Raw genomic sequence first — 26,306 nt, 5'->3', positions numbered from 1 at the left:
CGCATTGCTTGAATGGGGGAGATAATCACGGGTGATATCGAACAAGGGAGGGCGCTGTCGAAGCCTGGATGTCTGTGATTGTGGACCTTTCAAAGTGAAGCAGGTGACCCTTCCTCGAAGTCGAAGTATTGGCATAGGGGTGAGAGGAGCTTATAAGATCAGACCACACAACTCCACTGTCCTACAGTCGAGCCAAGAATGTGAGATGCTTGCGATTGTCACCCTGGCAGCATTGTGCCGATAACCCCATGTAATCATGCGAATGCAGATGATGGAGAATACGAATGTGAGTCTGCTTTCATTTCAATGATCCTAGTTTTCTCAATTGAGTTTTCTAAGCGCAGAATCAGAGCTAAGATGAGGGTTGAATCAGATAGGGGCTTATCTGGATCGGGACTGTAAGCGCGTGTCAAACGCGCGGCGAAGGCCACGAGTCTCGCCATCCTGGCTCGGACCTATACGACATTCAGAGAGGCTTCGGCACCGTTTGACACCACCGTTTCAACAAAGGTACATGGAGATACACAGAGATACACCTTCTCGTAACCGTATTCCTCCGGCTTTCCCTGTCCTTGAAACTGAAGTTCTGAAGGCGTCAATTTTGGGTTTGACAGGCTTTGCGTCGACACGCTGACAGCCCGGGAATTACGGACGCACGAACGGTGATATCTCGAAGAACTACACATGTACCTTAGAGGGACATGCACCATAGAGGGACATTCTGCCTTACCTGCTTCGGCTTTTCGGCGCCTACTCTCTCCCATGGCTACTGAAGGGGATGCTGGATTTCTTCGATTGCATTAAAGTCGTTTGGGGATAATATCGGGTGTACTGAGGAAAAACATGTCAGAAATATGCTCTGACATAAACCCACCCAATCGCATCGAAATTCTACCGTCTTCTCTGCCACATCTGATAGAGTTTTAGGGAAACATCCGGAATTGACCGCCCCGATATTCCGTGCTGTGTCTGCGATGATTCCACAAAATGGAGCGGTACTAGGTTTGCCCCTTACAGTTTCTTTTCCTTTCATCAGATACTCGCTCAGAAACCAAAGCCCATTACCCAGCGCTCAGCACCTTGTATGTCGAGTGAGTCTTTACGTGGGAAGATGGGAGACACGAAGCCTGAGGGCTCGTGCACCGATGGTAGACAGGGGCTTATCCAGATCAGGACACGAACTGAATAATCATCGGCATGGGCCCGACTCGGAAGCGGATGTGTGGGCTTGAACGACAACGTCCAGTGCGTACTTCCCCGGTCGTGCTTCCTCAACGTGTACGGGTTTATGAGCGCGATGACATCCACCGGACAGATGCATCCCGCTCTCGAGTTGCCAGAAATAAGACAGAAGATATGCGACCAGGTCGACTCCCTGGGCACTCTCGCGGCCCTGGCTCGGACCTGCGCGGCTTTCAAAGAACCTTCGGCCGACATAATTTGGTCCGGCATCATTCAACCAGTGCAACTGAAAGATATCATGAGCGCCATGTCGGATGCGGTTGCAAAGGATGGCAGGGGCAACATTGTATGGGATGCCGTCTGTCCTTCTTATTTTACCGTTACTGATGATTATGTCCCTCATTTCCAGGCTGATCTGATTTTGGCAACAGATCAGGACTGGGATCGTCTCTTGGCCTTTACGAGACGCGTCCGCTCTCTTTCACTAAACAATCCTGGTGACAGGCGGACACAAGGCTTCGTCAAGCCACTGCAGAAACTCCTGTCCCCACCATCTAGCCTCGCTCGGGCGTTTCCCAAGCTTCAGCACCTGTATCTGAGAGCCAGTATGATAGATCCCCGTTTTTTGTCAGCTTACACGGACTTCATACACCCCGATCTTCGTGGGTTCAGCTTAGACCTCCACATACACCCTGACAATGCTGCGCGGGTCTTGCAGTGTGTCTCGGAGCGTTGCCCCAGGTTGGAGACTCTAGAAGCGACAGGGAAGCCACCGCAGGACTCTTCGATGAACAGACGCACTATCATCGACGCCGTATCCCGGGCGGCGGAAAGCTTACCCATGCTGAGGACGCTCCGATGCCCCGATCTGACCTGCTCAGCTCTAGCCAACACACAGCTATCGTCTTCACTCCATGAGTTGGTTCTTACGCGGACGGCATTTTTGGAGCATGAAGAGGATTTCGATCAAGGGCTTCCCGATGATATATTGAATAACGTCAAACATCTCGAACTCTGCCCCCGAGAAACGCTTGACGCCATCACACTTCTCTACGCGATTTCGTCCTCTCTGCGAGTACTCAAGCTCATACCCGGATGCAAGTTTCCTCTTTCCCATATCGTCGCCATAGCCCTGCTGTTATCTCGTCCACATCAACATTCCTCAGCGCTCGAGGAGCTGGTGCTCGATGGACACGCTGTGATGCAACATACCACGATGAACGAGGATCTCCTGCGAGAAAGATTCGCGAAGACCTATGGCCTCCTACCTTCCCATCCCATCACGTCCATTATGGACTTCCTCCGCCCACTGACCCACCACCGAGGCCTGCGGAAATTACTTCTTAATATCCGGTATCCCATCTCTATCACAGCTGAGGACGTCCGGGAGCTTGCTATAGCATGGCCAAACCTCGAAGACCTCGAGATCTCCGGACACGAGTTTGTCGCCGAACCCTCGACGCAATTGACCATTGACTCCCTCCTTCTCTTCGCTCGCGCGTGCCCGAGGCTAAAGCGTATCGTCCTGCCTGTAGATGTCTCTGCTTCCCCTAGCTCAACATCCCCAAACCCAGTATCAGCTAGCGTCAGGGCGGTTCAGCTGTCGGTATACAACATATACGACGCCAGCGACTGCATCCGCTCGTTGGCGGACGCATTTCCTGGCCTCGAGGCGTTGCACATCTCACCGGTTAACATGGGCGGCGCTTCCGATGTCAGCAGCTACCAGCAGACGGCACCTGTCACTCTCGCTGCACTGAAGCCCGTGCTTCAACTCGCCCGACTTCAAAGCCTATCGCTGGAAGTTCCAATGCCGTTTAAGCTCACGGACGATGACGTCAAAACGTTGGCCAAAGCGTTACCTGGGCTTACCCATCTCAAGCTACACGGATTGCGATACGATCTCGACTCCGAGACAGAGGCCACTCACAACTCGCTGTTTGCTTTCGCCGACATCTGCCCGCTGCTGTCCCATCTTACTCTCCGAGTCAACGCCTCGCAACTCCTCCAGTCTGACGTCGAGCGCCTGCTCTTCGCTGACGACTCACCACGCAGTCAGAGACAGTCGGCGCTGAAGACGCTCGATTTGGTGGACTCCGTATTGCCGAAGGACGTAAAAGGGATCACCGCCATGCTGGGATTTGCTTTCGAGGGGCTGAAAGACATCAAGACAATACCTGCGAAGGAGGGGTGGCTGATGACCCAGCTCCTGTCGCAGATGCGTAACACGGGGTTTGACGTTGTAATGGGTCGTAAAGGCGAAATGGGAGTGGAAGGTGGACCTACGCGACATTAGGAACCTGTTCCACGGGAAGTAAGGGAACAAGACGAGATTGATCCAAGGTATCAAGGCCTTTGCTAGCTACCACCGCATAATTTAATAATGTTGAACTCGAAGACGAGAACAGTTTCAATACCGCACTGTATTTATAGGTGTAATTCAGCACAAATCAATATTTTATGGAAGACAGATCGTCATGGAACCGGGATTTAGGCCTCCGGTTTTGTCGCTCAGCGCTCAGTAAGCGCTCAGTACCAGTGCTTAGGCCTAGGTTCAAACGTTCATACCGAGTAAGTATTCAGAACAAATTCGGGAACCTTACGGATCTTCACGCACCATCCGATGTTGCCGACATGATCGCGAGAATCGCAAACCTACCGCCTCTCAGAGCGTACTTATGCAGATGCACTCGCATCCCGACTTCAAGTTGTAAGATCCAAAACATCGATTAGCATTCGCATTTGTTCGACTACGAACAACCCCAAAACTGAAGAGAAAAACTGCCAAAGCCCAACGAGGTAATGTACACGAAGAAGAACAACGGACCAACTTGACCCTCGGACACCCGACATGGTCCGGACACTAATAAATACCCAACGAAAACATGAGAAAGCAACGAGTGTACGCAGAGAGGATAGCAAGTAAATGGGGCGGCGGGTTCACACTGTCGCCACAACGAGACGGAACAGCGGAACCGTGGCAGTGAGCGAGAGCGAAGGAGATGACGCTGATTAAGCCAGCGTGGCGAAGCCAACCTGCGGCTTTTCAAAGTCGAACACAGAGTAGACGTTGCGCAAAAACGCGTCGCCGAGGACCCAGTAGTCTGCAAAAGTTCCTGAATGAGCATCGCTAGATTCAAAATTGAACAGCTGCACAACGCAACACTCACCGTGCGCAGCATTCTGGTTCGCAGCCACCGCACCGACGCACGTGCCGCTCTCGTCGCTCTCGAGGACGAGCGTGTCCGCCGCGAGCGCGAAGCTGGTGCCGCCGAGCGTGATGCTGCCGCTGAGGGCCGCGTCGCACGCGACAGTATATGTGCCGTCGCCGTTGTCGGTCGCGCCGCTCACGCCAGAGTAGAACGCGGAGACGGCGTCGGCGGGGCCGAGGATGAAGGAGGCGCTCGAATCGACAATGGCGTCGAAGGACGAGGCCACGGGCTTCGAGGACGAGGAGGAAGTGAGGGAATCGACGGATATTTGCCAGAAGCCCTGTATGCACACGAAATGCACTCGTTAGCGCCTTGTAAGACTTTGTCGTAACAATTCAATGCACCTGCTTCATCACGGGGACGTAAGTCACCTCGCCCGTATACGCGGTGGCATCAATTCCACCGACGGTGAGCTCGGCTGGGTCCGAGAGACGGAGACCAAATTGCTTCGACGCGATCTGGCCCTCCGTGACGAGCGTTTGGAAGGGCGAGGACGAGTTGAACGACGAGATGGAGCCGAACGCGAGGCCCAAGATACCGTCCGCGGGGAAATTGTCGACGTGGTAAGGGGTGTGGTACGCCTCGGCGACGCCGATGGTCTGACCGTTTGCCTGCGGAACACCGTCAGCTAACTTCAAAAGAACAGCCTAATATGGAACACACCTTTAACCCGAGAATTGACAAATCATCCGTGTACAAAGACCCCGCTGCAACGTCGGGAATGCTGAACCCGTGGTCCTTGCTCTTCGACGTGGAGCTGTACGTAGGGTCGTATGTGACGTGGCCGTCGCAAGTCGTGCACTCGGAGCCGGGAAGGACGAGGTCGGCGCTCGCGGTGTCGACAGAGACGGCGTAGTACTGCGCGGGTGTGCCGACGGCGACGGTGGCGTACCAGATCGAGTTGTGCACACTCTGCAGGGCACCGGTGGCCATGGTCGGGGCCGGGGCGGTAGCGAGGGTGTGCGAGGGGTCCTTCGCGGCGAGCGCGTGGACAGAGCCAGTGTTGGCGGCAAAGTTGGTGAACCCGAGGGCGTTTTTGCTATTGAAGAATATTTGGATAAGAAACAATTAGCTCGAAGGTGGGGGAAACGACACACGTACTTCATGACAAACGTGATCTCGTCTTTGAGCGTGTCAAGGCTCATAGACACGACGGACTTCTTAAGCGGGAGCTTCACGCCCGCAGCGGACCTGGGCGTCGGCGCAGCGGCGACAAAGAAGGGAAGGATAGCAGCGATAGTGGCCAGCGAGAGACGCATGATGATTCAAAGAGAGCGAGTGAGCTGGAAAACGAATGTGGTCGCAAAGAGCGGAAGGTGCTGGCTGGCACACAGAGAGACGGTGGTGGGGAAGACGAAAAAGCGAGCAAGAGGTGGTTGAACTTTGCTATTGAGCTGAGCTCGTTTTAAGAGGGAGGAGGCCAGACCGATCGAGTGCCTGGACTCGAGGTCTTTCTGATTGGACCTGAAAGCGTGAAGACCGCTGACTGCACCACTTGAATACCGTCGCGACGCGGGATAATCGTTCCCGAGAGGTCTCTATGCATAAAGGCCGTGCTCATCTTGAGTCATGACGAGAAACCATAGCTGGGGAGGTACAACTGGAAGGACTACATCAGACGGTGTCGTGGTCCGGGGAAACAGCGAGCTCTCGAGCGCCCGACGTTCATAACGTTGTTAAGCGATGCAGCCCTATGAAAAATGACTCTAGACTGACTCTTTGATACTCATTCGTACCCTTTTTCCAATGAGTGACAATATTCAAATTTCCTTTAAATTAAGTCAAACGAGTACAAAGAGCAGCAATGATATTTCGAATCGAAACCGTAGCGACAAAATGGTAGTGAATAGTCACCTATTTACACTCTTTGACGGTCGTTCCCGCCCATTGCCAAAGAGTACGAACGAGAGCCAACGAGAGCGAATGAGCAATGAAAGCAAAACCGCAGAACCCGAAAACTAGCCGAAACGAAAGAGTACGAAAGGGCGGCAATCGAAAGCAAAGCGAGTGAATGAGTGAGACGAAAGTCGAATGAAGCAGCGTCGAATGGAAAGGGATGAGATCACGTCGTGTTGCGCTTGCGTTTTCCGAGACCGACTTTCATCTCCTTGGCTTCCTTGTACTTCTTCTCGTAGACCTAGAGCGATAATAAGCATAGACCGGCACAAAAGACCGAAACGCACTAGTTTCTCTTCCTCAGAGAGCTTCTTGAAGTCGCGAGAGAGCGCGTACTTGGTTCCCTTCCCTTTGAGGGGCCAGTTCGCGTAGTACATGTGCCTGTAGTAGATAAGATAATTGTGAATACAACAAACTAGGCACTCACATGGCGCAGCTCTCCGCTGGAGGAGGCATCGGTGCACCACCTCGTCCGCTGCTCGTCTGCACCTCGGTATCTTCGGCTGCGGGCGTCTCCACGGGCGACGTCACGGAGACGCTACCCAACATGATGGTGTCCACGGGCTGCTCGGGGGACTCTGACTGCTCGACTGGCGGCACGCTGGTCGCCTCGCTGCCACTTGCATGGTCGGAGGAATTTTCAGGGCCCGTAGCAGATAGTGGGGCGGCAGCATAGGGGGCGTGATGGACGGGCGGACTGATAGACGACAGCGAAGAAGACAGATCAATGGACTCGGAAAGATCGATACGATTGTCGGCCCTGAGTATATGTCAATAGTTGACTCGGCTAACAGAGACATACTCACAGACGTCGGCGCTGGAAACGCCAGCTGGACGGCGGCTGATTGATATCTGAAGGGAAGTCCGATCGCGATTCCTCTGTCGCAGCCGTAGACCGCTCGTTTGCGTCAACGGAGAAGGTCGAATGCGCGTCTTCAGTTGGAGAGGCGGGCTGCTCGCTCGTGTTGTCAGAGGAGGTGGTTGACGGCGACCCTATCGCAGAGGGATGCCGCTCAGTTCCATCCAGCGAGGAGGTGGAGGATGACGAAAGTTGAGATGGGGTTTCCGGGACCTGGAAAAAGAGTAGCACGGTCATTATTAGTGAGAAATCAAAGACCTACCACTGAATTGGAGCGACTGTCACCCCCAGAGGCGCACTGGTCACGTCAATAACAGACGCGTTGCAATATTGACTTGGCTCACCTCGATCCTGGCCCGCTTTGTCGCCCTTTCCTCCTCAGTCCCGTTTTTCTCTGACTCCGCGAGCCCCTGTGCCTTTTCATACCGACTCTGGTACGTAGCAATCATGCTGGAGTAAGCGCCTTCCGAGACACGCTGCGCCTTCCAGTTCCTATGGCACAGGCGGAGGACCGGGTACCGACGACATAGGTACCGGAACGTGAACAAGCGGACGGCAAGCGGGAGTTCGCTGAACGTTTGAGGAAGGCGAACTCGACCGCCCATCTCGTAGAATAGCTCCCGAGCGTCCTTGCGTATGGTGCCGATGAGGGTACCTCCGACGGCCTTGCCATCTTTACCTGTAATAAACTGATGAGTATCGTTAATGTCGTTACTTATGCGGGCCGGGCCGTTCATGCCCTTAGAGCCGTCAGCGACGCTCCTGGAACGTCGAGAGCTTTTGATGGCCTCATCTTGAGATTTGAATTTCATGGGAGTCCACGTCCCGTCCATATGGGGGTAGTCGGCGACGTCGAGGACTATATTGACGTTGTCTTTGTAGCGGAGACCGGAGAGCGGATCGAGACCCGTGTCTTGGTACATCTGGAGGTCGCGCTCCAATTTTGCAATTACAGTGTCAAATGGGGAAGTGGGCAATGTGGGGACCGAGGTGCCGGCGGTAGAACTCGGCTCGGCAGCGTCTTGGTGAAGACGCTCGCTTAGAGCCTTTACGGCTTTCCTAGGTACGCATATAGTCAGCGTGAGAAGCGTGAACATCAATTACTTACTCGAGTTGCTTGCAGCGCCTCGTGAGGTCGCTATTCTTGGTGCGAAGTTCCTCGTTTTCCTTGAGGAGCTCGGCCTCACGCGAGACATGTCCCTAATCAAATGAAGCGTTGCCGTCGGTGACAAATATGGCTAGATCATATCACCACGTACCTGATCCCCGGATCCGTCTATCCCCGCGCGCCTCAGCGTCTCGGTCAGGCTGAACTCGCCAAGGATGTCGTCGGATCCGTCGAATGCAAAATCAGAAGGCATGTATTGATGTTGTTCTGTGTACAAGTGGAAGGAGGTGCGTCACCAAATTTATCGAGCGAGCGAGGGTAGATTATCTTTGTAAATAAGGTTCAAAGTCCGCTCCGAAGCTGAATGAGCTACACGCGTCGCCTGACGGACTCCACCTTAGAACAAAAATGGCACCCGCGCCTGTCGACACTCTGCTCCAAAAAACCGACACCATCCCACACGTTGACAGCAGGCCCAAACTCAAGGTACGCCCATGATGTAATATCTCCCGAGCCCATCTCACCAGTATATCATCAGCGCAAGAAGCCCGAGTACCCTCCCCTGGAGTTCGAGGATAATGACGGCGGAGATCAGCCGGTCACAGGGACCAAGGTGAGTGATTTCCTATTTCCTATACACCCCATTTGATAATGGGCTACCAGCCGAGAAAACCGCCGAAGCAACCTCTCCGCCGTGTCAAGCGCAGGTTCTGGACTAACTATTCATACGAGGTACAGTCATTTTCAATCTGGTATCATTGTCATTGATCTATATATGATCTACAGGAGCCGAATAACGAGGATAACGAAGGGGACGACGAGGGCTATTTGTCAGCCGAAGAAGATGTAGACGAGAGGTGGCAGACGTTTATTAGACAGCGAGCCATGCGCTCGATCGCCAAGCGCGCTAAGTGCGCTTGTGACTAGTGTACTAGCTGTAATACAATACCAGAACTGCTTGAATGTAATCAGAAATCATTTGCTCGCACTCACATAAGACAAGATATCTATTCATGAGAAGGCTCCTCGTATCCAGTTAATACAGTAAAAGATAACCCGGGCTTCTCAACTACAAAGAAGAGATCACGACTATCAGGGAATCTATGAGGTATCATAGCTACAACCGAGCGAATGTTCTTAACATCAATAATGCAAAGATCTTCGTCGCTTCCGTGTTTGCATGCGTGTAACGTGTCGAACGAACGCCGTCGTAAATCGGGATCAGGCAATCCGTACGCTGAGACCATGGCAAAGGCTTTGACGGATGGGTGCCTCATCTTGAAGTAATAACGGACCTCGCCGCAAGAAGGCGCCGCGTCTCCAGGTAATTGGAACTAATAGAACTCATGTATCATCATAAAAAAACACATGTCATGCTTTACTCACCGAAACATTTCGGGAACAGCGCACACCGCGTGTCATGGAGTCCTCTTGCCATAGCGACCTTGCCACTTGTCCGTGGGGCAGTTGTAGACGTGCCCAGCGTTGCACGCGGGGCGCATCCTCGAATCGATATCCAAGGGAAAGGAGAGCGTCGGTAAGGACGACCTCTTCTGCAGGCGACACAACACGGGAATATCGATCTCGGCGACGAAGAAGAAGGTAGCCGTCTCCGAGATCATCACAGCCACGAGGTAAATCAGGATGCTCGGGATCAAAGGTCTCAGGATAGAGGGCTTTCAGAGCGTTGACTTGACAGCGCAGTGTAGCACGGATTGATAAATTAGCGTATGGGCTGACGTGGTTACGAATCTCTCGCCCGAGATCTCCGATCATTCGTTCGAGCGTCCACTGCGAGCACGTAATTGGAGGGCCTTTTCGTTCCGTTTCGTCGGCGAGATGAGTGATAGCGTGGATCCAGGGGCGTACGAAATGGATGCGGTTCGTTTGGCCTTGTACGTACAGGGTCTCGAACTCCCAAGCAAATAGTTTCAGCTGTTTGTCAGCTTCGGCGAGCTGGTCCGCCGTGATCGAGTGTTGCTGGAGGATTCGGATTCCCCGGACAAGACGGCAGAAGTGCTGCCAATAGCGTTCTTCGAGTACACCTTCATTTAGGCTTAATGACATGTAAAGTAAGATTTAATGAGAATTTACGCACCAAAAAACAAGGCGGGACCATATCCATAGAGCAGAATAAGCCACTCCCATGCTCTATAGTGGCTATGGATTTTCTGTAGGTCACGGGGAGTCTTGTCGAAGGAAATGGGGAGGTATGTTGCCCATGAAGCCACTAGAGCGCCGAGCTTGCGCCATAAGTCCGAGTCTGATAGGGCCGCCCAGTCCCAGCTTGAAGAGTCGTCGTGTCCCTCTGTGGGGTGAGCACCTCGCCATAGTGGTATCAACAGGTCGCCGACGTTGATTGCGGCGAGATGCATAATATCGCATCCCCAGCCAAACGGAGGAGGGAGGGACCGTGGCATACCCATGAAGATACTCGGTTTCCTGATTCCGGTTTCTCGGCGCCGAGAAGCGAATTCTCGCTGCGTGCGAGAAGCCAGGACATGGGCGAGATTGCCTCGATAATCGCCAGCGCCCGGAGAGGGTAGGCAATTGATGTCGACGGTATCGTGATTGCACCCGGCCTCGTTATAGTCCACTGGGTGCGTCGGCCTCTGTAGAACAGGATAATAGTGGGACTTGTCGGGGATGTGACGGCCGGGGAGGCCGCAATAGAGACGGCAAGAATATTTGCCGTGGTGGCCTACGAGACCTGTCAAGAGTGCCATTCCGGGTCCGTCAGCTGACTCGACCCAGAGAAAGGGATTGCATGTCCGAATATCGTGCGTGAGGCCGTCAAAGACCACCAAACCCTCGCGCTGGATGGCTGCAAGGTGATAGAGCCCTGGAAAAAGAAAAGAATCCAGATTCTGGGGCTTGTTTGGCCCCGGAATGATAGCGACAGGAATAACATATTTTTTCTTGTACCGTTCAGCTGGCGATATGTCAAAAATTACCATCGCAACAATCCAGCAGTCTGACTGTTTGTCTTTGTAGAGTTGAGCACCGTCGGCCGCAATCATTAACACAGGGTCGCCGTCTTTGATTATGCCGTCCTCAACGAGTTGTTGATATTGCGACCCTTTGATGAAGTCATCAAATGTTTCGAGGTCTGCGGGATCTGTAGTCGTTCGGAGCTCATTTGTACGATCAGTACGATAGCGCATCTTCTGCGCCATCGTGGGGTTACGTGTGAATGCCTGTAGAATGAGGCCGATGGGATTTGATGTGAACGTCAGTCGAGGAACAGGTTTGCCGGGCTTAGATTTTTTCGGGCAGTAGCGGGACAAGTGGCATTTGATACATTGCGACAGATTTGCATTCGGACCTGTGAAACCCATACACGATTTGACGCACATATCGCTGCGCATTCCCTCGACCCCACTAAGTTCCTTAATTGCCTGATCCGCCCGGTATATGCTGTAAGTATCGAGTCCAGGAACCTCATCCGCGGTGATGGCACAATGGGCAAGGTAAGAGCGTTGCGTGTCGCCGACAAGCGCGTGCCTGAGAGACACACGTAGCCCTTGATTTGCGCGTAAGTCGACAAGTGTGCGGGGAGGGTTGCGGAGACGATGACGAGCAGCGAGGGACAGCGCGTGATGATTGTTGTCGATACTAGCCTCTTGGAGGAGCTTGACATATGCCATCGCTTCCTTTGCCTCGACGATGGTCGTGTGCTCGTGGAGATTGTCGACGTCTTGCTCGGTCCACCAAGACATGGGCTGGGCTGGTCGATCCTCGAGGGGTGGAGGAGGGGGCGGAGTCGGCGCACGCTCCACAGGCGGCTCAAGGGGGAGCTCGTAGTTTGCCACGTCGTCGTCGTCACCAAGCGGTTCTGGTGGTGTCTGAGGCAGTTCGTCCGCGTCGACGCTCTGGTCAGCTTCTTCCTCGTCCTCTTCCGGCGCAAGTTCGTCAGCGTCAAGATCACGACCCCATTGGTTGTTTTCTTCGTCAAAGTCCGGGTCCAGTTCCTCGAAAGCGAAGAACTGATCGTCTGGCGAGAGTACCTGCTCAGGTCAGTATGTAAGATTGTTAGAAAAACACCAGTTGGGCTTACCTCGACATTGAGCTCGGCTGTCGGAGCGCGTAGATAGCTGTCCTCGCTATATTCGACAGCATCGAGCGGCATGTCTGAATCCTATCCTCAAGTTGATTGTGGTCAGTGTGAGCGCGTTATAATGCGTGATACGTACCTCATCGGTCCCCTGATCTTCCTCGACAGCCTCGCGGCGCTCTTCTACCGATGTCGCCTGCTCGTTTGTTTTGTTTCTCTTCCTGGGGTCGTCGACCACATTTTCGGACCGTAGCCGCGTGTGTCGGCTCGTGTAAGTGGCTAGAGGCGCTGGAGGGTGCTCAACGAGAAGGGAGTCGAGAGCAACGTGACCTGAGGTGGAAGGTAGTGTGCGATTTGTGCCGGTGGTGGGTTCATCGGGATAGAGCTCCTTGTGTTTCTTCTTCGTACGTTTGGTTACTCGTTTGGCCTCGCCATAGTTCTTGGAAAGACATATGGGGCAATCGCAGTCGCTGCGATTGCCGTCGTCGTCTTGTGTGACCTGTGTACTGGTAGATGGACGGGGAGGCGAGGGAGACATGGAGAGAGAGGAGGGTATGTGTGTGAAACGGGACTTAGTCGAGATAGTGAAATAGCCGCGTCGAGCACGTTGCATTAATGAAGTCGCCTCGGCTCGGGTGCCTGCGCCGGTGAAGCGGAATCGAAACGAATTCCGAATGGAGCTGACGAGGCCGAGAACGCCCGGGAAATGGGAAAGGCGGCATTTGCCGCCGCGGCGGCGTGGCGGCGCGGCGGCAGTGGCGGTGCCAAAACCAAACTCCCACGATCTCGACGCGACTGGCGCGTCGCCCCTGGGCCAGTGAGCCACAGATAAGTATTCCTTCGCCATTAGGGCTGTAGAATTCCTTCTGTAGTAGATTATCGTCCCCAATAAAAAGCGTTATCTCCCCAGAATCCCTCTTCGTCTCGCTCCCTCGCTTTCTCTATTTTCTTTATTCCCCTCGTCGCAGCAAACATGTGCCCAGGCGGCCATTCTACTACCTCGGGCTGTCCAACTACCTCGGGCTCTCCGTCTACGTCGAGCTGCCCATCTACATCGGGCCATCCGTCTACCTCAGGCGGCCCATCTACGTCGAGTAGCAGCCACTTTAGCTCGTCGGACGAGCCCTATGAGATCGACGGTGTCCCTTACTGCCCTTGGTGTCATCTACCGCTGCAGCCCAGGCGGTGCGCTAACGGTAGGGTGGATCATATCAACCGGTACTTCGTCGTCGTACGTTTCTCTAATTTTATTCTGCGTTTGTATCGCTCACAATTCACCCAGTGCGAGAATGTCCACGCTCATCCGTTGGGACGGGGCGACAAGCTCAGGAAGTTCTGGCATTGGTATCCTCTCTATGACGCCCCAGAGCATATCATGCTCCTCTCAGACAACTCTTGGACTCCTCTATCCTCGCCCGCCTCATCTACTCCCGCGCGTTCTCCCGCTACCACTATCCCACTACCAGCTCTTTCTATTCCTCAAAGTACCCCATCGGCACCTCCCACTTCGGCTGCTAGTCAGCCAGTACCTCCTTCCCGTACCTATCCCCCCCTTGGACCCTTCGTCGCCGGTTCCCTCAAGTGTATTTGGGAAGGCGGCTGCACCAAATCGGCGCCGAACCAGCGGAACTCACGCTGCACCAAGACGATGTGCAAAAAGCATTGTATTGCTGCTGACCACATGGGGTGTTCGACGGCCAAGGACCATAACCCTGAGAGCGCTGGCAAGCTTCAGAAGGCGACTCTGGCTGCGCAAGTCGCTTCTTCCTCGTCATCTGCACTCCCGCCCTCTGCTCCTGCGTTGTCCAGACCTATGGCTCGCCCTCCGTCTTTGTCGCTACCTCGGTGGTCAGTTCCCGAGCTTACAGATGAAGAGTGGGGTCTGAACCCGCAATTCGACGACCTATCCGTGCTTTCGGAGGTTGCGGTCAATTTCCCCGACTTAGGATTCTCTTCAATCGACTCTCCAGCCCTCGATGGTCCGCTGCTTGACTCGCCAACGCCCCACTCTACTGCTTCTTTCTCTCAGCCCTCGAGGCCACCTCCATCTCAGACCTCTATACCACGCCCTTCGCAGCTTAACTCACGGCAGCCTCGCATTGGCGCACGCTCGGCCCCCACCACTCAGTTGAATGACGACTGGGTGACGAAGGCCAACGATGCCAGCGTCCAGCAGAGTCTGCTCCACCGAGACGAGCAGGAGCAGCTCGCTCGCGCAGAGGAAAGTACCCAGGAAATTGAGGTCATTGTTTTTATCACCGTATGTTTCATTTTCTATATTTTTTTCGTATTTCCTCGTTTGCTCATCGATCGTCAGAACGATGACCCACCCATCAAGCTCGCTCTTCAAGGATCGAACGCGCCGTCTCACCAAACAAAATCGGCCATCCCGTACTGGCCGTACTTCGACCTCGTCTCGGCCTCCAAGCGCGCTCCTCAGCTGCCGAACATCGACGACCGCACGCTCGTTGACGTCTGGGACAAACGGAGGAAGGACTGGCTGGCAGTCGTCTCTTCCTTCAGGTTTACCGTCAAGCACAAGGACGTCTTGGTCTTTCGGATCAACGGCGTCACTCGGTGCCCCAGCGTGAAGGATTACACGGCGCCTTCCTACAGGCATGGCCTCTCCGCCGACCGCTCAAAAATCCGCGCAAAGCTGAAGCAGCCAGCTCGTGTCAAGCGTACTAGATCGCCGACTCCCGAGCCCATGTCTTCCTCACCCAGCCAGTCCTCGGTTTCATCTCTCAACTCGCCTCCTTCGTCCTCGGAAGCTTCTCGCCCTAGCAAGCGTCAGCGTACCGTATCACCCTTTGCACTGTCGCCAAACCGGACGCAGCAGATGGCCTATCTTGCTCTGCAGGGCGGTCCTCAGCCACCCGGGTGTGCCCAGCCCTCCTCCCTTGATCCATCGCTCTCCGACGCGTCAAGTTCCTCATCATCTCGCTCCTCGTCGTCTCAGTCGGGCGCTAGCACGGCGAACACGTCTATACAGGCCCACGGTGACGTCTCCGAGATTCCTAGGTTCAAGCCGTCGAAAATCGTAACTAACAAACCATTCCCATCTGGCTGGAATGCGAAGGACGTCGAAGCCGCCATCAAGATTTTTGACGACACCCGCTTCACTCATATCAAGCCCGCCGACCGCTTTCATGCTCTATTCGGTCCCGACATACGATATATTCGCGAGACTCTACGCGACGCAAGGACGCGATGGAGCATGGCCGATGACGATTGGAAGTCCAACATCCGAGCGATCCCAGACACGAAGGATGGACTCTGGGACAAGGTCACGACGACCTTCAAGCTCAAACCCGCACGCACTCGGCGACAGGTCGTCGAGATGCACCAGGCTGGTCTCATCGATGTAGAAACTAATCCTCCGCTGCTGTATGCGTCTGGCATTGATTCAGAGGGCGATGACGATGACGTTGTGATGGTTGAGGCCCCATAGGTATATAACATACTACTCTGATACTCTCTGTACTTGCTCTGTACGAATATATATTCGTTTTGTCTTTTATCTGATGTGCGATACCTTAGCTATTATAATAATACAGAGTTCAACCGATCGAGTGAGGACAGAGCTTGAGCAGGGAGCAGGGAGCAGAGGACGAAGCCAAAAACACACAACGCTCACAGCTCAATAAATCCATAGCGAGCTTGAGCAGGGAGCAGGGAGCAGAGGACGAAGCCGAAAACACACAACGCGCACAGCTCGCGACGACGATGGCATATCTGTATTGAAACATATATACTAATGAAACATGTGTACGAATTAAAACTAGCTATCGAGTGAGGACAGAGCTTGAGAGCTAATGATGATAATACAGAGTTCAACCGATTGAGTGAGGACAGAGCTTGAGAGCGAATGATAATATTAATACAGAGCTCAACTATGTAAGAACAGACTCTAGAGCTTCAGTGTCTGATGGGTAATACATGGGCATAAGTCGTCTATCCTTCAAAGTCTGTATAGTATCAATGTTCTTGAGACGAATCATCTCGTCCAGGAAGAAATTGTATTTGATGGGCAGCATCTCCTTCAAGATAGAGTGATAGCTGCCCAACCAAACGTTCGTCTGCTCGGCGACTGACGTATTAAACCACCACCCTTTACCATCTTCGCGCATGAGCTCGGGATAGCTCGCCGGATTACAGTACTTCTGACAAAAATCGTGAGTGGTCTTGTGTTTCGTGACAAGGTGCCACGGATCAACGACCATATGGACGTCATCCCACCAGTCGTCGTCGAGGTTCATGGCTTGCTGCTTGGCCTCGCAAGCCGTGTCGTAGATGAACATCTCGGGCTTTCGTGCGCCAGGTACGCTGAACGATGTCTTCGTCATTTTCTGCCGATGAGATCAGTGTTTTACCGTTCATAAAATATATTAAAATCCTTACCAGTACGTTCGAGACTGCTTCAGCTCCGAACATCGTAGCACGCTGTAGGATAATGCCACACGGGCGAATGAGTGTAACCTCACACGCGGTACGACGACGAGCAAGAAGGATCCTCTGTCGTTTCGGTGTCTTGCTGGGGCACAAGGCTGGCGCGCTGGCTGGTTTTATTTGACGATCAGGGCGATCAGCGTCAGCGTCAGAGACGCCTACGTTGACCGGATGGCTGTCGACGCGCTGAGTGACGCGATTGAGCGCGTCGACCTCATACCAGACAAGGGCGTCGTCGTCGGTTTCAGCGTCGAAGTCAGGAGCTGATATCCTGCTTCGTGTGAGGCGGCTAGTTAGTACGAACATAGACTGTCCGCGCTGGACAGTCTTTCTCTCCATCTCGACGTGCGTCTCGTCATCGCACGTCATCTTCGTGTTGTCAGTGGGTACTATCTTCCTGACGCAATTCTCCACGGCGCATTGGTCGGCGCAGAGCTTAGCGCAGCCTGGGCACCAGTGATTCCGGATTTTATCGAGCGACTTCGTGCACCGGAAGGTTTTGCAGCACGGGTGTCCGATTGTGAGCCCGTCACTGACGACGGGCTGGCAGCTTTCTGTAGGGACCATGTAAGCATTTGTACGAGTGAGACCATAAAACGAAAGACTCACTCCATATTATTTTACCTGTTCCCTCTTCTTTCTCCTCGTATATGCGCATGCACCCTTTGCAGTGGTGCTGTATTTCGCGCTGGCCAAGCGCGATGATGCGTAGGTTCCGATCGTGCATAGCTGCGTTGAAGCGTACGCGCTGTTCGCCGGTGTGAGGCACTCGGAGCAGGCGACGGTGGGCTCGGGCGTCGCGAATAAGAGCGAGGATGACGAAGGCTGACCAGACGTGGTCACCTCTGAGCCTAGGAGAGAACGGTAGCCGCGTTAAGGAGTACGGTAGCTTGGGCCTGGTGTAATAGCAGCCCTCGATGTCAGCTAGCGAGCGAGCAAAGGTCTGCTCGTATAACTTTGCAAGACCTGCAGCGGAAGAGCTATACAGAATTAGAGTACTAGTATCAGCAGAGCGGCAGGCTGGACTCACGAATTTATCATCATATCCTGCGTCCACATATGTGCGAGCCTGAGATCTACGTAATGATGTTCACCGACTTGGATCCTGCGAGGAAGCTTCGAGTAGTAATATCGGTATGGTTTACCGTCCTTGACGCGGACGCGCGGTACGTGGTAGTTGTTGCGGTAGTTTGTACCGCAGCCTACGTAAGATTAGAATGCATGAATGCGGCCGATGAGATAATACGCACCGAGGCATGTCAGGTAAACCGACTTGGCCCATTGGATACCGTGATTAAACGTGAATACGATCGCGTCCCGCACGTACTCCTTCCGCATTTCGGACTGCCGGTCCTTGCACTCGGGCTGAGAGCACCGGCGCATTGGGGGGAACAGTGAAATAAAAGCTGAATATTTTAGACACTTGAGTTACAGAGGAAAGAGAGTACTCACAGATTCCTTCACGCCAGCCGCTCTCCATAAACAAATCAGCAAGGGTCACATACTGCTTATTTGCATCCTCCATCCTCCAGATCGTTTGCCGGAAGACGGACCATAGGACCTCGGCCTGGTCGCTTGTAATGCCTAGACACTCGCAGATCCACTCGGCTTGCGTGTCTGGAAGAAACGGCGGGGCTGAACTTTCGGTATCAACATCCGAGGGGTAGGCAAGGGCAATCTCGTCGCGAATGAGACTGCATATATTAACGAAGAGCTGAATTTGATCCGTTGTTATAGGAAGTAGGTGTGGATATGTTTCAAGAACAGATGGAATTAATGATATGTCGAGACTCATGACAGCGGAATAGATATACGGCGTGTAGGGGTATAACAGACGTTAATCTAATCTAAGCGCGGCGGCGAGGCGACGCGCGGCAGTCACATCGTGGGATTTTTGTTTTAGCACCGCCACTGACGCCGCGCCGCCCAGCCTGCCGCCGCGACTTGCCGCCTTTCCCAGATCTCGGACTTTCTGACGAGGCCGACGAAGCGGATTCGAAACAAGTTCCGAATCGGGTTGGCGACGCCGCCAAACCGAAGTCGACGCGAGTTTCGGATCGGATTGGTAACGCCGACGAAGCGAAATCGACACGAGTTTGAAATCCCGTTATGTAATCAGAATTTCATCGGACTTTCCGAAGTCCGCCGAGCTATTTCAGTCCTCAGTCTGGGCTCAAAGAAGCAGAACGATGGTCAATGAGATAGAAGCTACTACAAATAGTAGCTACGGAGTCATTTTTCATAGGGGATGCAGCCTCGAACCTGCCAAGCAGGAGAGATGCCGACGCTCGGTGAAGGCCGAGACCTAGTTTTCACGAGCGGCTACAAAGGGCCGAGCAGCCGCAAATAGAATTAAACCCCTGTCTGTCTTATAAAATCAACGCTGTTACCTCTTGAAACTCGCCGTCGTTTGCTTTTCCGCCCTGTTCCGTCTTTTTTTCAACGCCAACTGGATTATAGCCTGAAACATACTGGCATATTTTCACCCAGCTCGGTCTAGCCGCCTTTCGGCCCCAGGGTTAATCATGTGCATGAGTGTCCGGAAGATAAATGTGGGGTAAAAGTCTATCTACGAACTCTGGTAAGGAGCTACTCCAAATCATAGGCTCACATTTTAGAGGAAACACAATGCTTTCGGGGTACAGATAAGCCACCTGGTCATTATGTACGCGTCAAGCTATCGCTGCAGGCTCAATATATCTGTTCGGGAGGCTCGCGAGGTCACTGTGGGATATTATCAATGTGCTCATAAGTGCTCATTATATCGATATTATGCACTCGGAAATTTACACAAGCACCATCCAGTATCGGTAAACGACCTATCAAGTGGTGCCGGGGTACTTTCACTGGGATAACACCAATGGCTAGTCGTCGAGACCTGTTGCGAACTCACGCAGAAGATATCCGACAACAAACACACATGGCTTTGGATATCTCAGCCAGGCAATAAGCGCCTTGCATCTCTATCATCCCTCCTCATTATCAGTAAATATCAAGGTCACTACGTCAAGTATGTAAATAGGATAAATATGTCTATCAGATAACCTGTGGGCAAATGCGTACAGTAAGGAAGCGAGTCCAAAGTAAGATTCTGTAGTCAAATGACAATAGCATGGGCGCTCATGCGCTAACTTTGCGATCCATGCTGGATATGTGGGTGACTTATAACTCTGCCGACTACCTAATTGGGCGAGTCGCATGGGTAAAATTACGAGGTTATGCTTGCAAGCTTGGGTGCTCGCTCTCGGCCTGCGGCGGCGGTGTTGCAAATGCTACGGTGGTTAGCTCGTTTGATCCAGCTGAACCTGATTCCAGCGCCTTTGAGTAACTTCTTCGTAAGTCAATGATCATCCGTGGGCCTGTCATTATGAGTAAAACGACCTGACACAAGACAGATACCACACAGTATGTCAACGACTATGAAAAGGGGGATTCAGGGTAGCGTTAGCTTTTGTTTGAAATGACCAAAACTGTACCGCACGTTTTGAAAAGAAGGTATTTGTGAGAAAGTGGTAACAAGATTGCTTGCGAATGCACTAGGAACATCATTAGTTCCCAGAATAATAGCAACTGTGGAAATATTTCTGGAGTATACTCACATAAAGAAGTATGCTAGATTGCCGTGTACGATGATCCATGTGAGGCTAGTAACACCTTGCCTTGAAAACGTCCGCCAGGAAGGAGGAAGATTAATGACAGTGTAACGCAGCACGAAAGCGCAAAGAAGGATTTCGTATCCAAGCACAACAGCATTGGATGTTGGGGACGTCCAATAAAGAGTTGCATTGGGGATGAAAATGCAGTTGAGAACTGTGAGAATATCTATGTCGACTAAAACCATACAGTCATGAGTTGAACGTGAACACTCATCGATCAAGATTACCCTCACTTACACCAGTAGTTTTGACCAGGCAAGAACTTCAGCAAGCTAGTGATGATGTTAATTGTTTGGATAACAATGAAGCAGGGTCCTAGAACCAGAAGGACTGTTTTTGATCTTCCAAAAAGGACATACACTCGCAAAGCCATTATTCCTAGATTGTATGGTTCTGTTACATCAGGAAAAGGGAAATATACCTGTAGTTGTGACCGTTTTACATAGTGCCATGGAGGCTGAGTAGCCCATGTCATAAATGCTAATTGACATAATGAGACGTAGTTGACAGTAAGCCGATCGGATTTACATACTCCGATATGAACACAAGACACTTACAGTCGACGCGCGTGAAATGCAAGTCCTGGTTGCATGTGAATACATGCTCTTGCACTGAACGCGACGCGTTCGCGACTATGTTTCGTCTGCCCACTATGTGCATGACACCCATGCCGCTCACTGTGAACACATCCCGCAACATCCCGTCCGCCAACTTGTCTAGTGAAGACCATGTCATTAAGACAAAGTACAAGGGTACTAGTGACGATCTTAAGCAGTTCATCAGGAACCTTGTGAGTATTCAATCACGATTCATATAATTTGGACGCTGCTCACCATCCTCAACACTGTCGGAATATAAGCCTGAAATTGAGACTTCGGAGCCAGAGTCTGAGGAGCCGTTGGTCATACCTATGAACTTGAAGAAGTGTGTATTTGAGTTGGTCGACGCAGAGGCTCAAGCTCCAGATGTTGGCCATCAGTCGGAGACCGGCAGTGTAACCGAGTCGGAAGATGACGAAGAGTTCATGGGTTTTGTCAAAGGGCTTGTACGTAAACAAGCACAGCTGTAGTCCAATAGCGCGTTCTCATGACACATAGGGCGAATACCACGGAGCTGTGAAAAGGCGCCGCTCTGCTATAGACGTTGCCGTCGTAAACAAACGAGTCAAGACAGAGGGCCCATCTGACAGCTCGTGGTTGTGGACACCAAACAAGTCTCAAAGTCAGTCATCGATGAGTCCCTTACCCACACCAGTGAGAGACTTTCTTTCCATTTTCGAGAAGTAGTCGTAGGGGAGAGTTGTAGTATTTCAAGTAGAATGTATGTATAAGAAATGTAGGACAGGTGTGAATACGATGGCAAATGATATGACTCGAAGACTAGAGCTTGAGGCCCGAGGCTGAGCAATGCAGGAGACGGTGCGCGCGTTTACAAAGTCCGATTTCCCACGCTCTGAATAGTCGCGCTGCGTTGAAACCACCTCTTTCATTCTGCATCCCTCGTGCAACACGCCGGCCGCCGTGCTCTTCCCGCGGGTCGTGCCGCAGCCTCGCCACGCCCTCCCTCCTCGCCGCGGGCGACGGCAACGCCGGCCTGCACGACCCGCGCAACGTCGTAATCGCGGGCGAGAGCTCGAGCGGCGCAAGCGTAGTCATGCAGATCGCCGCGTACGGCGGGCAGCGGGAGGCTCCTTTTCAGTGTGGTACAGGCGAGTCAATCGGGTTCGGGCCGATGATGAACGATACCCAGAACGCGGAGCTGTTCGGTGCGTTCCCCTTCCCCCTAATTCCCAGTTCTATTCTCTTTCCTCCGTCTCCCCGCGCTGACCATGAAATCTGAACCGCAGCAAACATCACCCAATGGGCCGGCTGCCCCTCCTCCCCCGAGTCCACTGCCCTCGCATGCCTACGTACCACCTCGCTCGGCGCCCTCGTCTCCGTAATCAACCACACCCCGCTCGGCGCCGTCTCGCCCACCGTCGACGCCGCAGTAGGCGCGGACGCCTTCCTCCCCGACCGGCCCTCGCGCTTCATTGCCCAAGGCAAATTCGCGAGCACGGGGCGCCGGCGGATCTGCAGACGGAGGAGGAGGTGAGGAGGAGGTGGCGAGTGTGCCGTTTAGGCGGTAGCCAGGCGTGGTGCGTTTTATTCAGGTTCATACGCAAATGGACAGAGCAGAGGCTGACGCTGGGTAGACGAACGAGACGATCCCAGAAGCGCTGGCGCTCTACCCGCCCACGTCGAACGCAAGCGACACCGAGTTCTCGAGCGAGTACGAACAGGCAAGCATTATGGCCAGCGACATCAATGAATTACGTAAGTGTTTTTGCGATGCATGTAACTTGGTGTGCTCACCGTCGCTCGGCTAAAATCCGCATCATGGATGCGCTTTTTAAGCGAACAATGAGCAGGGACTCTTCTCGGCTAGCATGCTGGCAAGCCAGACTCCGCCGAAACACCGCACAGCCTTTGCTTGCCGAGATTTGGACCCACTGGGTCCAACGCACCTCGAGATCCCTTTGCTGGCACGCCCTTCCTCATCCCCATCCCCATCCCTTCCGTGTTACCATGTCCTCCCCCATTGTGTCAAGAAAACTAGTATATATGATTACAATTCAAGTTAATGGTACTATGTAGTCCTCAAACATCGCCATATCAATATACCTATTTAACAAAAACTCTGTCGCCTTCTCCATTGACTTCCCTTTCACCCACGACTTGGGTACGTCACCCTGCCCAAATCTGGGCGTAATGTGGCATGGCCTAACTACCCTTGATAGTGGAACCACCAGAGCACGAGGTGATAGCTGCCGCGTAGCTCGCGTGAGCTTGTACATCTGAGTATCAGGGTCCAGACTGCCTAATCGTCGGAAGAGATGGACATAAACAAGTGGCTCTTGTTGTGATGCAGAAACCGCCAAGTGGGGTGGCAGTTGAAAAACCACACGGAGCTCAGCCACACGTAGACCTACAATATGTTAGATTATTATTCTGCACCTTCCAATCAAACAATTGTGCAGCAATGCGTACCATTGAGTCCCCCTTTTTCAAGCCAGGATGCCTTATCAACCTCAATCAAAACCGTATCCCATCTGGCAGGTGTTGGTGCTTTCCGTTCTCCATTAAAGCGTCGAGGGGTTGATTTTAGCTGAGCACGAAGATTATTGGGATTAAGATGGGGATCTGGACGCATGTAGATACTCGCGCCGTTATAAACATCAAAGTGGTCGTGCTCGTTCGGCACAAATCCAGGCCGGAGGAGTCCTTCTTCTTGGAGGTATGAGGTGAGAGCACTGATGAAGCCGTGAGCACCATGGTCCTGTTTGAGCGTACCCACAGAGACACGAGGGCGAGGGGGGTGCTTGGCGACAAAGTGAGTGCCTATGGGGGAGGTGTCAGTCTCCTCTTCAGTTTCCGGAGGATCTGCCAAGCCTAGAGGATCATCATTAGTATGGGAGGACTGTGCGTCTGTGCATAGCCGCCAGGAGAGGTAAGCTTCACGGAGAGCCACAGCTTCTCGACGCTGAAGCCATAGAGCCATCTGAGCTACATAGTCCTTGCGGTTGGTTCCTTGATAGGCGAGCTTGGCAAAGTCGATATGTAGCCGTTCAGTATTCTCACTGTTAAGGCCATCCAGCGACCCCAGTGCAATGATAGTCTCGACGTAGTGTAAGAGTGAGTGTAGTTTAGATATATTGAAATGATCTCCTGAACGTGCCTCGAGCTCAGTAAAGACGGCTTTATTTCGATGGAATGTTTTGAGGGATTTTCGCATGCGGTCCAGCGTCTCAGTGGTGTGAGAATGGTACTGCGCCAATGTGATGAAGTCAAGAAGCGCCCGGGCAGCCGTTATCACCCGGCCATCTTCGTGTGAACCAGCAAATGCGGGGATGAAGACCCTCTGAACCTGCTTATGCTCGCCTGCCGTCCACTGAGTGATAGGTGAGATACCTTTCTTGAAATGCCGGAGCCCTGAGTACACAGGCATAGCCTGGAAGCGACGATCAAATGCCTCCTTGCCGCCCCGCACAAGTTTCAAACACCACTGCAAGAGGTGGTCCTTGAAAACGCCCTGATGCAGTTGATGGAGAATGTCCGACGATATCGAGGAAAAAATGTTGGAGTAGGGGAGGTCAGCCCAGAATGGTGCGTAGACGTCTTGTAGCCCCTGTCCAATAAATGCAGGAGGATATGCCCCTTCACGTTGACCAGTCAAGATCTCGAGGGTCTCATCAGGTTGACGCTGTGCAGAGCTCTTCATGCTCCCTCGCTCATCCCGCCCCACAAGACACCGAGGGCATCGATTCTGCTTGCAGCAGGCGACCAGGCATTGTTCGGGATGATCGGCTATATATGCAGCAAGGATGGGGAAGACAAGACGGACATTTCCATCAGCGCATGTCATGTAGACGCCATTCCTGCCAGCAGCAACCAAGGATTGGAGGATGTAGCGCATGCAGAAATGGAACAGGCGGTACGTAGCTAGAGACGCATTCTCAAAAGATTCTAGCTTTGACACAGGCAGATAGCCTATGAGCATTGTTGCATGTTTGGATGGCTGGCGTCGTACGGCTTTCGAGATGTTCCCCAGCGTTAAGTAGACAGGGTAAGCGGCCTTATCCCCCCTAAACTGAGAGAGCTGAGTCTTGTCTGTTGATAGAATGACACTGGCCACCGTCCCACCAGGTGTAATCTTTTCCTATGACCACCAGACGTTCCACAGTCAGATTGCCCCATATGACAACTCGGATGGTGTCTCAATTGACGAACCTGGGTCTGCCACCACCAATCAGCCGTCCACATCTCGTCAATCCGTTGATTCTTCCCATCTGAGTCCGTGTACGTGCGCTCAGGTGCATAGGCTATGTTGTCCTTGAATGCTGGATTACCGATGAGCTCCCGAACAGCCTCCACTGGATCCCGCATCCACAGCTCGTAAGTTTCATCGTCTTCATCATCGTTACTCTCCTCGTCTCCCTCAGATGGCACCATATCCCCATCTTGATTGGCCGCTATACGAACGCATTGCCAAGCAGGGCCAGTAGGCAGCTGGTCAACTTGTTTCATCCACGTATATGCACTACCATAGCTTGGCTTTGTACGGTCTCGAGTCTGTCAAAAGGTCAGCTTCCTGATTTTCACCGGTTGCATTCTGATAGACTCACTATGGGTAGCTTCAAAAACTCGTCCGCTGCAGTTTTTGTGGTGTTCTTCAGGAGCCAGCAAGACAAGTCCCACTCATCTTTGTCTACAAACGGTGCGTAGGATCCAGTGTGGCTTGCATCTTGTGCGTCTCTGATGGTCTCAAACTGTGTAGACGCTGAAGCATATATTGAGGCAGCAGAGCCAGGGTAATGCTGTACGTATCGTGTTCTTGTAGTTTGGCCTTCATTGCCATCTACCTCGTCAACTCTAGCCCGCTTAGACGCCCGATTATCAACCTCCGTGTTCTCTGGTGCGTTGTGAACATTGTCAGCAGGGGCAAACAATGCACCAAGCTCATCTATAGTATCGTCGAGGGTGTTAAATGCAAGTGGTGGACTTGAGGGGGCTGGACTCGAGTGATGCAGTGGCAAGGACTCGGATGGTGGTATGATTGAGTTGCGTGTGCCAGTGGGGACTGATGGAGCACTATTCAGCATATCAAGCCATGCATCACGGCAGGCTGGAACCTGGGTGCGATGTCGCTTGAGATCCGCTTCGGTTTTGAACTGACGTGAGCACCCTTTTGTTGGACAGGAATGCATTGTTGAGAGTACGATCTGCAGTCGTGCAAACGGGCGGGAGCGTCACTGAAGTGCAAAGCTCTGAGTCTGGTGCGTACTTTCCCCTATTGCCACCCTTTGTCAGCATTCCATTGTCACTTGATTCTGTCTGTTGCTTTCACCCTT

The 26,306-nt window shown here is 52.8% G+C and overlaps 10 protein-coding genes across 10 annotated transcripts; 4 read left to right on the top strand and 6 right to left on the bottom strand.

Annotated features, from left to right (window-relative positions):
- The first annotated feature begins 2,565 nt into the window (after positions 1-2,565).
- CONPUDRAFT_133651 (uncharacterized protein) lies at positions 2,566-3,642 on the top strand. Its single transcript, XM_007764772.1, has one exon. The coding sequence runs from the start codon at positions 2,879-2,881 to the stop codon at positions 3,476-3,478; it is 600 nt and encodes a 199-aa protein (XP_007762962.1). The 5' UTR covers positions 2,566-2,878; the 3' UTR covers positions 3,479-3,642.
- Positions 3,643-3,893: 251 nt separating this feature from the next.
- CONPUDRAFT_78571 (acid protease) lies at positions 3,894-5,750 on the bottom strand. The gene is made up of 5 exons (XM_007764544.1): positions 5,496-5,750; positions 5,058-5,433; positions 4,739-5,005; positions 4,353-4,674; positions 3,894-4,286 (listed from the first exon to the last, which is right to left on the bottom strand). The coding sequence occupies exons 1-5, from the start codon at positions 5,651-5,653 to the stop codon at positions 4,195-4,197; spliced, it is 1,215 nt and encodes a 404-aa protein (XP_007762734.1). The 5' UTR covers positions 5,654-5,750; the 3' UTR covers positions 3,894-4,194.
- A 398-nt stretch (positions 5,751-6,148) lies between these two features.
- Positions 6,149-7,779, bottom strand: CONPUDRAFT_78570 (uncharacterized protein). The gene is made up of 6 exons (XM_007764543.1): positions 7,494-7,779; positions 7,412-7,447; positions 7,097-7,362; positions 6,718-7,050; positions 6,578-6,671; positions 6,149-6,531 (listed from the first exon to the last, which is right to left on the bottom strand). Exons 1-6 carry the CDS (start codon positions 7,752-7,754, stop codon positions 6,457-6,459), a joined length of 1,065 nt encoding a protein of 354 aa, XP_007762733.1. The 5' UTR covers positions 7,755-7,779; the 3' UTR covers positions 6,149-6,456.
- An 886-nt stretch (positions 7,780-8,665) lies between these two features.
- CONPUDRAFT_148116 (uncharacterized protein) lies at positions 8,666-9,254 on the top strand (the record flags this gene model as incomplete). Its single annotated transcript, XM_007764771.1, has 5 exons — positions 8,666-8,743; positions 8,796-8,870; positions 8,921-8,989; positions 9,044-9,168; positions 9,230-9,254. The coding sequence occupies 5 exons, from the start codon at positions 8,666-8,668 to the stop codon at positions 9,252-9,254; spliced, it is 372 nt and encodes a 123-aa protein (XP_007762961.1).
- A 10-nt stretch (positions 9,255-9,264) lies between these two features.
- CONPUDRAFT_43905 (uncharacterized protein) lies at positions 9,265-10,632 on the bottom strand (the record flags this gene model as incomplete). Its single annotated transcript, XM_007764217.1, has 3 exons — positions 9,265-9,591; positions 9,644-10,302; positions 10,356-10,632. 3 exons carry the CDS (start codon positions 10,630-10,632, stop codon positions 9,265-9,267), a joined length of 1,263 nt encoding a protein of 420 aa, XP_007762407.1.
- An 883-nt stretch (positions 10,633-11,515) lies between these two features.
- Positions 11,516-12,849, bottom strand: CONPUDRAFT_68618 (uncharacterized protein; the record flags this gene model as incomplete). Its single annotated transcript, XM_007764442.1, has 4 exons — positions 11,516-11,582; positions 11,612-12,264; positions 12,315-12,395; positions 12,451-12,849. 4 exons carry the CDS (start codon positions 12,847-12,849, stop codon positions 11,516-11,518), a joined length of 1,200 nt encoding a protein of 399 aa, XP_007762632.1.
- A 435-nt stretch (positions 12,850-13,284) lies between these two features.
- Positions 13,285-15,762, top strand: CONPUDRAFT_148114 (uncharacterized protein; the record flags this gene model as incomplete). The annotated part of the gene is made up of 3 exons (XM_007764770.1): positions 13,285-13,542; positions 13,594-14,571; positions 14,629-15,762. 3 exons carry the CDS (start codon positions 13,285-13,287, stop codon positions 15,760-15,762), a joined length of 2,370 nt encoding a protein of 789 aa, XP_007762960.1.
- A 442-nt stretch (positions 15,763-16,204) lies between these two features.
- On the bottom strand, positions 16,205-17,622 carry CONPUDRAFT_44027 (uncharacterized protein; the record flags this gene model as incomplete). The annotated part of the gene is made up of 3 exons (XM_007764227.1): positions 16,205-16,660; positions 16,713-17,314; positions 17,385-17,622. Coding segments are annotated over 3 exons (1,296 nt in total), but the record flags the coding sequence as incomplete, so codon positions are not given.
- Positions 17,623-21,083: 3,461 nt separating this feature from the next.
- On the top strand, positions 21,084-22,510 carry CONPUDRAFT_148112 (uncharacterized protein; the record flags this gene model as incomplete). Its single annotated transcript, XM_007764769.1, has 5 exons — positions 21,084-21,206; positions 21,276-21,461; positions 21,514-21,608; positions 21,877-22,181; positions 22,263-22,510. The coding sequence occupies 5 exons, from the start codon at positions 21,084-21,086 to the stop codon at positions 22,508-22,510; spliced, it is 957 nt and encodes a 318-aa protein (XP_007762959.1).
- A 520-nt stretch (positions 22,511-23,030) lies between these two features.
- On the bottom strand, positions 23,031-26,057 carry CONPUDRAFT_43911 (uncharacterized protein; the record flags this gene model as incomplete). The annotated part of the gene is made up of 4 exons (XM_007764218.1): positions 23,031-23,383; positions 23,446-25,114; positions 25,186-25,527; positions 25,581-26,057. 4 exons carry the CDS (start codon positions 26,055-26,057, stop codon positions 23,031-23,033), a joined length of 2,841 nt encoding a protein of 946 aa, XP_007762408.1.
- Between the last annotated feature and the right edge of the window lie 249 nt (positions 26,058-26,306).

The sequence above is a fragment of the Coniophora puteana genome (genome assembly GCF_000271625.1).
Source record: "Coniophora puteana RWD-64-598 SS2 unplaced genomic scaffold CONPUscaffold_1, whole genome shotgun sequence".
NCBI classification, from domain to species: Eukaryota; Fungi; Basidiomycota; class Agaricomycetes; order Boletales; family Coniophoraceae; genus Coniophora; species Coniophora puteana.
This window is presented reverse-complemented; position numbering and strand designations above follow the sequence as displayed.

Excerpts from the sequence above, each read along its gene's own strand:
- CONPUDRAFT_133651 (XM_007764772.1), top strand. The coding sequence starts at position 2,879 with ATGGGCGGCGCTTCCGATGTCAGCAGCTACCAGCAGACGGCACCTGTC.
- CONPUDRAFT_78571 (XM_007764544.1), bottom strand. The coding sequence starts at position 5,653 with ATGCGTCTCTCGCTGGCCACTATCGCTGCTATCCTTCCCTTCTTTGTC. Across the intron at positions 5,434-5,495 it reads GAGATCACGTTTGTCATGAA|CAAAAACGCCCTCGGGTTCA; the intron begins GTACGTGTGTCG and ends ATTCTTCAATAG. Across the intron at positions 4,287-4,352 it reads GAACCAGAATGCTGCGCACG|ACTACTGGGTCCTCGGCGAC; the intron begins GTGAGTGTTGCG and ends GAACTTTTGCAG.
- CONPUDRAFT_78570 (XM_007764543.1), bottom strand. The coding sequence starts at position 7,754 with ATGGGCGGTCGAGTTCGCCTTCCTCAAACGTTCAGCGAACTCCCGCTT. Across the intron at positions 7,051-7,096 it reads CGTTTCCAGCGCCGACGTCT|GGCCGACAATCGTATCGATC; the intron begins GTGAGTATGTCT and ends ACATATACTCAG. Across the intron at positions 6,532-6,577 it reads TCTCTGAGGAAGAGAAACTA|GTCTACGAGAAGAAGTACAA; the intron begins GTGCGTTTCGGT and ends TTATCGCTCTAG.